This window comes from Vulpes vulpes, chromosome 1 (genome assembly GCF_048418805.1).
Source record: "Vulpes vulpes isolate BD-2025 chromosome 1, VulVul3, whole genome shotgun sequence".
Lineage (NCBI taxonomy): Eukaryota > Metazoa > Chordata > Mammalia > Carnivora > Canidae > Vulpes > Vulpes vulpes.
In genome coordinates this window covers 35118156-35131894 of record NC_132780.1, presented here as the reverse complement: position 1 = coordinate 35131894, position 13739 = coordinate 35118156, and the positions used below count along the sequence as shown (strand labels likewise).

The 13739-nt window shown below is 40.7% G+C and overlaps 1 protein-coding gene across 23 annotated transcripts in view; it reads left to right on the top strand.

The window, feature by feature from the left end:
- Positions 1-13739, top strand: part of TRPM3 (transient receptor potential cation channel subfamily M member 3) — an 862465-nt gene that overhangs the window by 363204 nt on the left and 485522 nt on the right. For 8 of the 23 annotated variants that reach the window (XM_072762534.1, XM_072762522.1, XM_072762515.1 and 5 more), the window contains exon 1: positions 9592-13644. The exons of 12 other annotated variants lie outside the window; for them this stretch is intronic. In XM_072762534.1, the coding sequence (XP_072618635.1) occupies positions 13468-13644 (177 nt within the window). In that variant the 5' untranslated portion in view covers positions 9592-13467. Of the gene's footprint in view, positions 1-9591; positions 13645-13739 lie in introns of those variants that run through there. 3 more of the 23 variants (XM_072762563.1, XM_072762559.1, XM_072762556.1) reach the window with 2 other exon arrangements.

Here is a 13739-nt window from a genome sequence, read left to right as displayed (position 1 = left end):
CTAATACTTTTTTTTTTTGCCCAAAGATAACCATATGTTGAGGTGTATCTGGTCCAGATGTTTCACAGCATAAACTCTTGAAGGATACAAAATCTCCGTTTATATCTGTGATTTATTTTTTAAAAATATTTTATTTATTAATGAGAGACACAGAGAGAGAGAGAGAGAGAGAGAGAGCCAGAGACATAGGCAGAGGGAGAAGCAGGCTCCCCGTGGAAGGCCAGATGCTGGACTCGATGCCAGGACCCCGGGATCATGACCTGAGCTGAAGGCAGCCACCCAGGTGCCCCTATATCTGTGATTTCATTCCATGTAGTTCTCAAGATGAATTTAGCTCCTTAAGATGTTCTGTTATAGGGACTCTATGGTAAATATTAGGCAATATTCACTTCTTACTGCTAATAGATAATGCTAGAAGCATTTTATTTGTACTACCCTGAAAATGGATGGCAACTATCTAGGAAGGCATTAGTCTTAAAATCTAAAATGTTAGTTCTGGAAAGAACTCACCAGAGCATCAACATCACTCCTACTTTATACTATCGTCCTGAGGCCCAGAGGAGTGAGGTGCCCTGACAAAGTTCACATGGCTACTTAGTGGTACATATAGAGAAGAATCCAGCTGCTTTGGCCTCCATACTACACCCATTCTATGTAATCAAGTCTCCATGGATTCTGCTTAGCACACTTCTCTCTGACCTATCCCCTCATTGAACTAGAGGTAATGATGACAGAATTTGTGCAAAGAGGGGAACAGTGAGGTGAGGGGTGACTGGGAATTTGCTGTCCAATGTATGGACAAGCTGCCAACAGAAGATGTCCCTCTGAATCCAAAAAGAAGTTTTGACTCCAGATGAATGCTTGAGGAGTCACTCATGTCATTAAAGGATCCTGAGGATTATCATAATAATTTCAGAATGTTGGGGTTTAGGTAAGAATGCTCCTATAAAGTATATTTATGATGAGTTCCTTTTGTTGACTTATACCTTATCTGTTAGCCTCTTGCCCGCCTTTAACATGGTGAGGGTTTAGTGTATTTTCAATTGGATTTTCCCCCAACAGGTTTGGTGCCAGGGTGACAGCTCTAAAAACAGAAGTTCTCAGTTTTCTGGCTACAGTCCAGAGAGCTTAGTTCAAGGTATTGGCTCTGATCTTCAAAGTCTCTAGTGGCTTAGATTCATTTATTCAGTGGCTGGCTAGTAAGATAGCATTCAATTCACTCATTGATTCTTCCCATACATTTTGTGGTAAAGATCACTGCCACATTGAATACTGCAGGATTGCATCTATCAGGGACTGATGATAGAGATTCCAAGGCAGTTGGATTCTTTACTCTATGGAGATAATGTTTGTGAGAAAGAAAAAGCCCTTAATAATATTTGAAAATATGAAGTGACAGGCCTGATTTAGAACAGATTGTAGATTATATCATGGAACAGAAGATCCCTGTATTCACAGTTGCTGTTTAAGGAATTTTATCACACCATTTGGATGGGCCTATAATAAAAAGAGTAATAGAGGATTGCAGTTTGGTTAAGTATCAGCAAGGAAATTTTAGTCAAAATATTTAAAATATAATGAAAGAGAGGGAGAAAAATTGTGATAGACACACACACATGCACATGTTTTCATAGGTAGTAGGCAAAATAATGAGGTCATGAAGGAAGGAGAATGGAGCAAAGATGGTGTTGGTGCGATAACTGACCACAGAACAGCTGTGAATAGGTGTTGATCTGAGCCTGAGTCAGCAATGGCCTGCCGTTAGCATACCATCTATAGTGGGAGCTACAAAGGAAATTACTGCTAGATTAGAATGTATAAATGTTAAAAATTTCTTATAACAAAGAAAGAGTCAAATGGAAAACTGTAAAAATACTAGTAACTCATATGACAATGAATTAATACCCTTAGTATAAAAGAATGGTTATGAATTCATAAGAAAAATAAAACACTAATATAGGAAGCCATTTACTAGAAGAATTATAAATGGCCACAGGAAAGATGGAGCTTTATAAGTTACCAAATAAATGTACGATGTTTCTCTTTCTATGATCAACTTGGCCAAAAGTTAATTTAAATTAATGATATGACTAGTTTTGTCAATGATTTAGTAATAGGGGCTATTTTTTTATATATATTGCTGAGGGGCATGTAAAACGGTACATTTCTGGATAGCAATTTGGAGATACCTCTCAAGAACCTGAAAAAATTTTCATGACTTATGAGCCAATTATCCTTCATCCTAAGTTGTATCTTAAGGAAATAATCAGAAATGGGTACAAAAATGTATGTTCCGGGATCCCTGGGTGGCTCAGCGGTTTAGCGCCTACCTTCGGGGCAGGGCGTGATCCTGGAGTTCTACATCAGTCTCCCTGCATGGAGCCTGCTTCTCCCCCTGCCTGTGTCTCTGCCTCTCTCTCTCTCTCTCTCTCTCTCATGAATAAATAAATAAAATATTTTTTAAAAAGTATGATTAAGTATTTTCATAATACCATTATTTAAAACAATAAAAATGGAAGCAGGCTGATTATCTTGCAGTAAATAACACATAGAATTCTGGAAAATCAGGATACTCAGTAACATGGAGATTAATTCATAATATGATAATCTTATTAAGCTATAGGTATAGGATGATTCCTAAAATATCGAATGGAATTTCAAAAAAAAAATCTCACCATTGGTTATGCAACAGAATTATAGATAATTTTTATTTCTCTATATGACTTTTTAAAATTTTCTGTATTGAAAATTTCTTTCACAATCAGGAAAAAAAAAGCAGGAAATGGTTTCCCTAGCTTTTTTAAATACAAAAAATTCACAGTTTGATTGTATAGTTTGCTAAATTGCAGCAATTATGTACATTTGAGTAATTGCCATTGCATTCAAGATAGACTATTTCCATCACCCTAAAAAGTTCCTCATGTCCCTCTGCAGTCAGTTCCATCCTCCCCCAAATAATTCCTGGTGACCCCTGCTCTGCTTTCTGTCACTGTTGTTCAGTGTGATTTTAGTATGACTTTAAGTATTCTAGAATTTCAGCAGGATTTTAAGATTGATCCATGCTGCTGTATATGCTGTATTTTGTTTTAAGGAATATATTCTGCAAGAATATTCAGCCAGTGGTTCATCCCAAAACTTAACTCTAGATGAAGAGGGAGGCTCTGAGCAAATGAAAAGAATGAGATTACTGAGCCTGGAGACTTCAGACAAGTCATTACATTTTCTGATTCTCAGTTGGCTCCTCTGTAAAGCGAGGTTAATAGTAACACCTGATTTACCCATACTTGAGCATCATTACCGGTAACAAATCAGAATCTGTTTGTTAAACCACTTCATGAGGCATGAGCATCAGTCCCTGGATTTATTGTCATTATGAGTCTAAATAGTACTGTGGATGTGTAGGTCAGTCTTCCCTTCCTTGAAAAGGAGATTTGTCTTCATATAAGGCAGAGAATTGCCTTCATAAAGGCATTTTCTGACATTAGGTTAAGCCCTTCATGAATTGCCATCATGGGCACTTGTTGAGAATGGGCACAAATGTTTGAGAACATTTTACCACAAGAGGTTATTGATAGATTCTCTAGTGTGAGTTATTTTCAGATCGAAGTTCTAACATCCATACTTTTTTCTTCTTTTGCTTTCTTTCCCAAATTTCTCTGTGTTGAGAGCATCGTCTCTACTCTTAAGTTAAAATCTAAGAACATCTTCCTTTTGTGAATTTTTTGTTATCTAATGAGCAATTCTTAGACTTTTAAGGTAATGGAGTTAAGATTTGGAGGAATAGAAAGGCACTGAAAAGCTGATAAGTGTTCAAACTGGTTTGCAGATAAGCATTAGGAATTAGGGGGGTAGGGTAGTAGCTTTAAATAACTTGAAAGAAAGGATACAACAACCTGTCTGGGTCATTCATGCCTCATTTATTCATTCTACAATCACTGAATTTTGGTTGAGTTTCTATCATTTTCTAGATGTTCCGTAGACTCAAGATACAGGTGATAATTGCCCTAATGGAAATCACATTCATGAAGGAGATGAAGACCAAAAATAAGCCAAATAATTAAATAGTTAAAAATTCTGATTAGTAAAAAGAATTTAAACGAGAGCTGCAACAGGGATGTCTTAACTCTGTAGGGAGAAATAGATAGTTTTATTTATGAGAGTGACTTGTTATGTTTTAATCTTGGATATTTCCATAAAACAGAACTGATGATTCTCTCATCTGTAGCCAGCAGTTTACTTGCAAAGAATTTGATTAAAATGCAAGGAAAAAAATACATTAAAGCTTTATCTACCTATTATTTCCCAAGACAATAATTTCTCAAGATTTCCCCTTTGGGATAATGTCAAGTACTATAGAACATTGTAATCTTCCGTGTATTAATCTGTCCAGTTTCTTGTTGGAGAAGGCTCCCTGCGTGGGGTTCCCAGTGCAGTGAGCCAGATACCTTATCCCAGCATATGTATCCTTTAGGTTCCTATGGCTGGTTTTGGCTGGATTTAGAATAACAGCAGTCAGAATCTGATTTATTAGCCAATTGAGAAGCTATTTTTAGATCAAGTTCTTTGGTGCCTTCATTTTAAAACTTAGCAGCTTCAGGTCAGTAGTAGGGCTTTGATAATATTTTTCTCCCCAAATGTTTTGCATGTTTTATATGAAGGTCAAGTAACCTTGAATAATCATCCTAGTTTTGTTTATATATATGGTTACACAGATACCTTTGATATTTACCTGATAGTTATTGAGTGTCTTGGCCAAGTGCTTCTTTTGTGTGATGGCAACCTCCTATTGCCCTAATAAGTATTTGAGAATATGGTCTTTCAGTCATGAAGAATGATAGACTGTGGTTTTATAAGATACCTAACTGGAGTATCTGAAACTAATTCAGCTGCCTTAAAAATAGATTTTATTTTTCATTTGTATATTCTAAGGCAGTGTACAGTATATCAAGAGTTTATATTTGAATTAAAACCATGGCTCTGAAACTTACTGTGTGAACTTGGACAAGTATTTAAACTTTCTGTGTCTGTTTCCTCATCTTGAAGATGCAGGTGGGTATAAAAGTAGGATAGTAGTGATAATTAAATGCATTTGTCTGTATAAAGAATTTAACTCCTATTTGTAAAAAATCCGGTGAGTCCTTCAGAACATTTGTTTTTCCACTTAATAAATACCGTGTCCCAGGCACTTGTATTATATATTGGCATACTTAATGAGGAAGGGTAAATCTTTGTCTTGGCAAGAGGTCTGAGCTTCTGGCCCAGGGCAGGCTGCCCCAGTCAGATGAAACTGGGGAGTAGGGGAGTGTGGAAATCCAGAGCCATGGGGAGACCCTGGGTACTTCTGTGCTCTGTAGGATTTTGATGTTAAGGTTAGATCCACTTAAGGCTTCTCATTTTTTCCACATTGTTTTAGTGATCGAATACTACCTTACTTTTGGAAAGGACAGGAAACTTGTGTAAGCCTTTGTTCCCCCCCCCTTTTTTTTAAATGGCAACAGCATTATGGTAGTAGATAAGAAAACAGACTATAGAATCCAATGCACACAGTGCAGAATGGTAGACCTGGATCAAGTCCGTTTACCAACCATGGGACCTGCAAGTTTAACTAACCTCTTTGAGTCTATGATTCCCTGAGATTATTATCTCATCTATTACCCAAACTAAGAATGTGAAAATAATCATGCTGCAAAAGTTAATTTGCAAACAAAATAGGTTTGTCATAAGAATTAAAAGAACTATGCTTTTAGAAGGTTTAGCACATTTTAGCACATATGATATACGTTCAAAGTTTCTAATCATCATCTTAACATTGTTTTAATTAGCTACTATTTTTTTAAAGATTTATTTTATTTATTTATGATAGTCACAGAGAGAGAGAGAGAGGCAGAGACACAGGCAGAGGGAGAAGCAGGCTCCATGCACCGGGAGCCAGACGTGGGATTCGATCCTGGGTCTCCAGGATCGCGCCCCGGGCCAAAGGCGGGTGCCAAACCGCTGCGCCGCCACCCAGGGATCCCTAGCTACTATTTTTAAGATGAATCTTCCTAAAGGTTATTTGACTTGGGCAGTGACGTAATGTGGATTCAAACCCAGTTCTTTTGATTTCAAAATCCATGTTGTTTGTGTTGATGTCATGCCTCCTCAGGAGAGAAAACAAAACAAGAACTGGATCAACCTCTCTGAAAATCTAAAGTCATGTAATTCCTCCCACTACTGTTAGTCAAAGAAAAAAAAAAGAAAAAGAAAGGCTCACAGTTGTTAAAATGATATCAGAGTAAATTAACAGTCATGTATTTTGTGGAAAGATGATCAAAATAGATGGCAAGTGCAGTTTACATTAGCTTTCTTCATTAAAATCCTCAACCAAGCAGAGCTACCACGCTGAGAATTTTCCAAATCACAGCATGTGTCTGTTTCCCAGGTTGAGTGCACCTCATGGTTCAACCCAATACTAGCCATTTGTGTCAGAAGCCCAGAAGCAGAAAGGGGTGTGTGGCTGGGGCCAGCTCTCAGCTCGCATAGGTGGGAGTTAGATGGTGTTTGAGAAAGTTATATGTGCGGGTTGAGCTTGAACTTGTGTCTTGAGCATCCATTGACCAAAGGATCTGACTTACACTGCTGTACCATGAATAATGAAATGCTGAGCTTTCTTCCAATTCACACGATTTATTCAAACAGTAATTGGAGACTTAAGGCTTAAAATCCCTTTCCTAAAAGGTATTCATGAGTTCTTTACCAAGTTGGTCAGATTCTTGGTTTCATAATGGAAAATTATCTAAAATACCTATATTCTGTGTGTATACATATGTTTATGTGCACATGAGCATGTGTGTGTGAGAGAGAGAGGGGTGTAGGCTCAGAGAGAGAACATCTATGCTAATGAATAACATTGCAGATTAGAAAAAGGCATATATTAAGTGGTTTAGAAATATATCTCTCAAATTCTTATATTTTTAACAAGCCTCCATGGACTCATTAAAATTCCAGAATCGTACAAAAAATTATCCCCTTTGTAAATGGAAGCTTTAGATTTTCAAAGCTTGACTGGGGATGTATTTTAGCTTTTGGCCTTTGAATATTTGTTATACATTTTGTATGTGTGTGTAGGGTTTCTATTTTTGGTGAGATGGAAGCTTTTTGTATACCTTAGGGTTTTCCCAAAGTAATACATTTTTATATTAAAGCTTTGTACTCTATTAATGGAATATAGGATCCCCTCAGCTACAGAGGGGAAAACCATAAGAAAAGCCCCATGTGCTTCTCCTCTCTTGTGTTCTTTGAAGCTTATCTTCTTCCTAGAGGAAGCAGAGGAGGGCATGAAGATGTTGTGTTCTACTTTGTTTTTCCTAGAGCAATAGCTTTGGGAAAGATAGTATGTATGACTCTATATTGGTAGTTTCAATTACTAAAATTTTTTGAACTTTCACCATGGGCTGGTTTCTCTTTTAAGGGCTCTGTATATACTAGCTAATCAACTTTGCACTATTCCTGTGACCTAGGTAGTAGAACTATCCCTGGTTTGTAGATGAAGTAACTAAAGTGCGGTGAGGTTAAACTTTTCAAAGCTACATGTAAATGCTGAAAGGGTGTTCAAATCTAGGTCATTGGCTGTATGGCTTGTGCTCTTAAGCACCATGCCAATGATGTCAATGAAAGAAATAACAGGGATCCCTGGATGGCGCAGCGGTTTGGCGCCTGCCTTTGGCCCAGGGCGCGATCCTGGAGACCCAGGATCGAATCCCACGTCGGGCTCCCGGTGCATGGAGCCTGCTTCTCCCTCTGCCTATGTCTCTGCCTCTCTTTCTCTCTGTGACTATCATAAATAAATAAAAATTAAAAAAAAAGAGAAAGAAATAACAGTCATCATCATAACATAATTCTACTTAAATGTATGTTTACTACATATGCATCATGCTGATGTTTTATCTTCACAAAGACCTCAAGGTAGAAACTACCATAGACCCTATTCTACAACATTGAAATTATGGCTGAGTGGTTGAGTAACTGGCCCAAGGCCATACAGCTCATAAAAGGGGGACTTGAATTTGAAATGAGTCTGTCTGACCCCAAAGTGGGCAGAGAAAGATACAGAGGAGGAAGCACAGGTGGTCCAATCTCTACTCATGCCTTGATATAGGCATGGGCTTCTCATTAGCCATGGCTTACCACAACCTCCCTGGTGAGTCAGGATCTAAAAACTAAATTACACACAACATTTCAGGCTTCAGAAACCATGGAGGCCACTTTGCAGCAGATGTTCTGTTTGGCACCCTCACTTTGGGGGTTGGGAGAAGAGTGCACATGTGTCTATTTGTCTATCAGCTGTTATTTAAAGCTCTCTAAAGGATCTTCATGAGAAGTAATTCAAGGAATTTAAGAGGATGAGACACTATGTTATTTAAAATACCTTGATAATGTAATATAGAGTGTCACCCAAAAAGGGTTTCTCAATAACTGTACTCCATCATGTGAAAAGGAGTAAAAGTCAAAGATTTTGAGTGCGGAGAGGAGATTTAGGGGGAGTTTGTGGTCTATCTGTACATTTGGACAGCCATTCTCTGGAAGAGAAACTCCTTGGAAGTTACAGGGAGGGACTTTCTGCCAACCAGAGCTGTCTAACCATGAAATGGGCTGCCGCAGAACTGCACTCACTCCCTGGCCCTGCCAGTGTCCATGCAGAGTGGACAGCAGTCAAGGAAGTGGGGTGAGATCTCACTACTGGGGGAAATGGAGAAGGCAACAATTCTAATTCTGAGATCTTGTCATTTTACACAGAATAAATGCCATCAAAGCTATAAATGCAAGTAATTTATTTTAATAGATTATGATGTATTTTAGAATCTATTACCTATAAAAGATGCCAAAAGGAAAAATACCTTCAGTAGAAAAAAAGTTATTTCACCTATATATATAGGAAGTATATATATTTGGAAGTAAGTTAAGGACTCTTCAGGATCAATGAAATCTATAACGATATTTGCTGTTTTGGAAAATATTGTAGAAGCATCTAGAAATTCCTAACAATACTATAGCTGTATTTGAGTGTAGTTTAAGGGAAGAAATGGGAAAAGGATTTTTTTCTTTACAAGAATGTTAAATTGTTGGAGTTCACAACATGAATGGTTTTCTGATAAAAAAAAAAAAAGGTGGATTATCAAAGGCAGCAAAGCTAGTAGCTGAGGCCAGTCACAAAGCAAGCAGGAAGGTAACATTGAGCTTACAAAATATTGTGGCAAATGAAGTTCTCTATAAAGACTACCATCCAAGATTTCCCTTGGATGCTTGCATGTTACCTTTCTGCACTTAATGTATGTTATATTCATTGTTAGAGCCTGAAAATAGCTATTCAGCTAATGTCCAGATACCTGTGAATTTCAATGTTATACCGTGGAAAATTACATTGGACTTTTTTTTTAAAAGATTTTATTTATTCATGAGAGACAGAGGCAGAGACACAGGCAGAGGGAGAAGCAGGCTCCACGCAAGGAGCCCAATGTGGGACTTGATCCCTGGGCCTCCAGGATCACGCCCTGGAGTGAAGACAGCACCAAACCGCTGAGCCACAGGGACTGCCCTTTTTTTTTTTTTTTTTTTTTTTTTTTTTTTTTTTGCATGCTGGGTATTGGAAACACATGTCAGCAGGGAGCTTTGGAACACTGAACTCCCTGGACACTGTGTCTTTTCCTTCCTGTTGTCTTAGGTTTTCATACGCTAGCCCCTTTTATAGTTAAAGAGTGTAAAGGAAGACCGTGTGCAAAGTGGTACATTGAGGGTACCATGAGTTGTTTGGTTTTTATTTGATTTTTTTTAGAGAGAAAGAACTCGGTTTTCAAAAGGAAAGAATGCAGAATGTCTATACTGTGGCTCATTGTCAGCAATGAGACAACTCATCTTACCATGATTCTTAAATTTAGCATCATTTACATAGGAAATAATATGCAAAGATGATCATTGGGAAGCGGGCTTATGTAGCGTGAAAGAGAATTAGTTTGTGTAAAGGCAGACTTCAGAGTGCAGAGGTTTGCTGTGATGGGTTTGCTATTTGTTAGGATCCTGAAAGCTACTGCGGTTGTGTCAGATTTTTAAGCCTGCTCGAATTTGTTCTGTAGATTTATAAACATCCACATCCATAACATTGGTAAGCAAGCATTTTGGATTTATGATATGCTGACATCCAGAGCTGAACTTGGTCCTCTTGGCTCTTTCCTCATTAGACTTCTCTCTCAAACCCAGGAGAAAATATCATTCCATGTGAAAATTTCATTTCTTGATGGGGGGTGGGCAGGGCTCTGAATACACTGCTTGAGACGTTTTGATAGCAGATGATTCTGGCACCAAGGACTCCAACATTGGAAGAAAAAGCTCCTCTCTCACCCTGCCCTCCCTCTTTGATCTATACCTCTCTTGCAGTGTAGTCTCCAAGGCAATCCTCCAGAGGTCCTGTGCTTCTCTCTAATTGCCATTAGAGAGGGCTGAGAATCCTCCTCCTTCCCTGTTCTGCAGGGTTCCTACCTATTCTCTTTGACTAAAGTTATTCGCTAAAAATGAAAGGGGCCAGGAGGATCAAAGGTTTTGTGTTTTCAGAATGATGCTGGCATTTTTTTGTGGGGTTCCTTCACGGTTTGGAACAATGAGGGGCCTGGGGAAAGGTAACTGCATGTTTCAGCATTTTCTTGGGGTGAACTTCTGACAACTACAAGGGAACCACCATATGGCATTTAAAAACTCTGAGAGCCTGGAGCCTTGGAGCTTCACTGAAGGCAACATCTTGGCAATCTGCCGAATACCACGCTGCAGGATAGCGTGAGGAGACCCATACTGACCTCGTAGGCTCCCACCTTCCTCTTTACCCCATTTGTCAAGCTCACAGTAATTCCTTGGAAACATTCAGATTAAATCTGTCTTGCTCAGCTTCATTATCTGGTCCTAGGAGTGCACACACTTGTGCATACCGAATGGTAACGATCAGCGAGTTCCCACTTCAACTTCAACAGAAGCTGCCTAGAAGATCAATCGTGGTGCAAGGGACTTAGTCTGTGCCGGGCATTGTTCTGAGTGCTTGGCTGATAGTAGCTCAGTCGGTCTTCACGATAACCTTAGGTGTGTGGTATCATTTGTATCTCCGTTTACAGACGAAGACTCAAAAGCACAGAGTAGCTGAATAGCTTGCCCCGGGTCAGGCCCAGAATTAGAATTTGAACCATGCAGCCTGATTCTAGAATTCACGTTGCTTAATACTGCATCAACGGCACAACAAGGAAATATTGAACATTTCTTCTTTGAGGGCTTTCTAGCTCAGCTTTTACATAGTAGAGTCACCAGAAAACCTGAGACACTGGCTTTATTGCTGGGTCCCCTGAATCATGAAAGAAAGAAGAGAATGCTTGTCTCTGTGGTTTAATAGACTGATTTCACTCCAAATTCTGGTTTTACTAGTTAATGTGTTTTAGTTCTGCTACTAATTTCTCAAGTTCTTAGTTGCTTAACCTTGGTAAGCAACCTGATGCTGACCATGGTATCTACCTGACAAGATGCTGTTGACACGAGCTCTGGTAATGCATTTAGAGTGCCCACCACAAGGCCTGATATCAGCGTGCATGTTAGCCGTTATTATTATTATTTTTTTTAATTTTTATTTATTTATGATAGTCACACAGATAGAGAGAGAGGCAGAGACACAGGCAGAGGAAGAAGCAGGCTCCATGCACCAGGAGCCCGATGTGGGATTCGATCCCGGGTCTCCAGGATCACGCCCTGGGCCAAAGGCAGGCACCAAACCGCTGCGCCACCCAGGGATCCCATAGCCATTATTATTTTAAAGCGATTGTTATTCCTTTGTGGAAATAGAATGGTGACAGAAAATGAACCAACCATTGGAGGGAGGGGGTGGGGGAGAATCTGTTAAAGTGATATTGTTGAAGAGAAGATAATCAAACATTGAGTTGTCTACAAGGCAAGTCCGTGGTCTGGATTCCGCCAACAGATGAGATTTTCTGCAAGTGTCCTTAGTTCTCTAACACGGGACCGTTGTGAGGGAAATAGTGTTGTAATGCAGCATGTCAGGCAGTTATTACACCCCAGGGGGAGGATTCAAGTTGTCCCCAGGTCTGCATTACAGCAGGGTCCCAGAGTGTCACATCTGCTCTCCCCTTTCCTGATTCTGCTTCAGAATGCGTATAAACCACGGAGCTAGGATTTACTGACCTCCTCAAGGTAATTAGAAATGGAAAATCAGTATAGTCACAGGGAGGGGCTTAGGAAAAATACCTCTGATGGCATTGCTGTAAGGGTGTGGGGATTCTCCTGGGCAGCCAGGGGTCAAATGCACCCGCCTAGGTCTGATCCCTGGTGGGGGAGAGGGGTGGGATGTCACATTCTGTTGTGACATGAACAGTCCTCTTCCCAACCACCAGAACTTTGCCACTTGAAGTGAAATTATCCAATTTCTACCTTCACATTGACAGTTCTCCTTTATTCTCTGTCACCACGGGAACCCGAATCATGCTAACTCAGCCTCTCTCTGAAAGCCATCCTTAGAAAATGTTGGGGGTGGGTGGGTATCCCCACTTGAGGAAACTGGATCTTTCATGGAAAGCATCCTGCGTGGCACCCCGAGGGTTAAATTTTTGCTGCCGAGAAAGAGTATCAAGTGGCTTTCCAGGAAGATATAAGCCCCAGTTTAGAAACTGCCATTTCTACAAGGTAAGCCACACACACACTAGTTCGCACTGCTTTCCACGAAAGGAAGAAGTCGCCGCTCCCAGTGGCGGGGTGGGAGTTTGCTTCTCCCTGCCAGTCGGCCCATCGGTCACCTATGTAACGTGTACATCGGGGCGAGGACCCTCCATCACGGCTAATCAAAAGCCCAGAACACGACCGAGATCCCTTTTACTGTAGACCCGTTGTGCAGCAGCTCTCGATTCATTAGGTCACGTAGATGGAAAGGCAAGTGTTTATCTTGTCATCTGGAGGCAGCCCTTCTCCCTCTGCGTCCTAGCCCCTCCCCTCGTGCCAGTTTCCAGCCCCTCAAAGATGCTTTGTGCAAGAAAAGTGCAAGTTCCTCGTTGTTCTGGCTTTATTGATTTTTCCCCTCTCGCTCTCCTCCTGGCTCCCCCCGCCTCCCCAAAAGCCGGCGAGCGGAGCAAATGGCCCGGGTTCTCCCCCAACGTTTCCTGGGAGGAGAGGCGGAGAGGGAGCGCGCACTCGGAGCGGGCTGCTGTGCCTGCGACCACAGGCTGTTCCGTGCAGGCTGTCCTTCTCCTTCAAAACCGTGCATCCCCTCCCCGAAGCAGCAGGCAGGGTGCCTCCATTCAGCCACATTTGGTATGCACGAGCACGGCTGCAGGGAGAGGGGAGGTGGCTTGCTTAAGAAGGTTCAGTGGCTCAGGCACCGCCACTTGACTAGTCTCCCAAGTTCCAGGGAGCCTCTGCCCTGATGGAATTTGCAGGTGTGGAGGTGACCATGGGATGCCAAGGCCGTGGGGGACCGTTCATTTTCTAGGCATTGCTCAGGTGTGCAGTTTTTGGTTTTCCCGGTGGAATTTGGAAGGGGTCATGAATCAAACTGATGCTCCTCGTCCCCTAAACTGGACCATCCGGAAGCTGTGCCACGCAGCCTTTCTCCCATCTGTCAGACTTCTTAAGGTACTGTAACTTGCTCCTTTGAATGGCTCTAATTGTGCTTTTCAGGTCTAAATGCCCAACTTCGCACTCGGGCTGGGACACACCTTTTTTTTGGG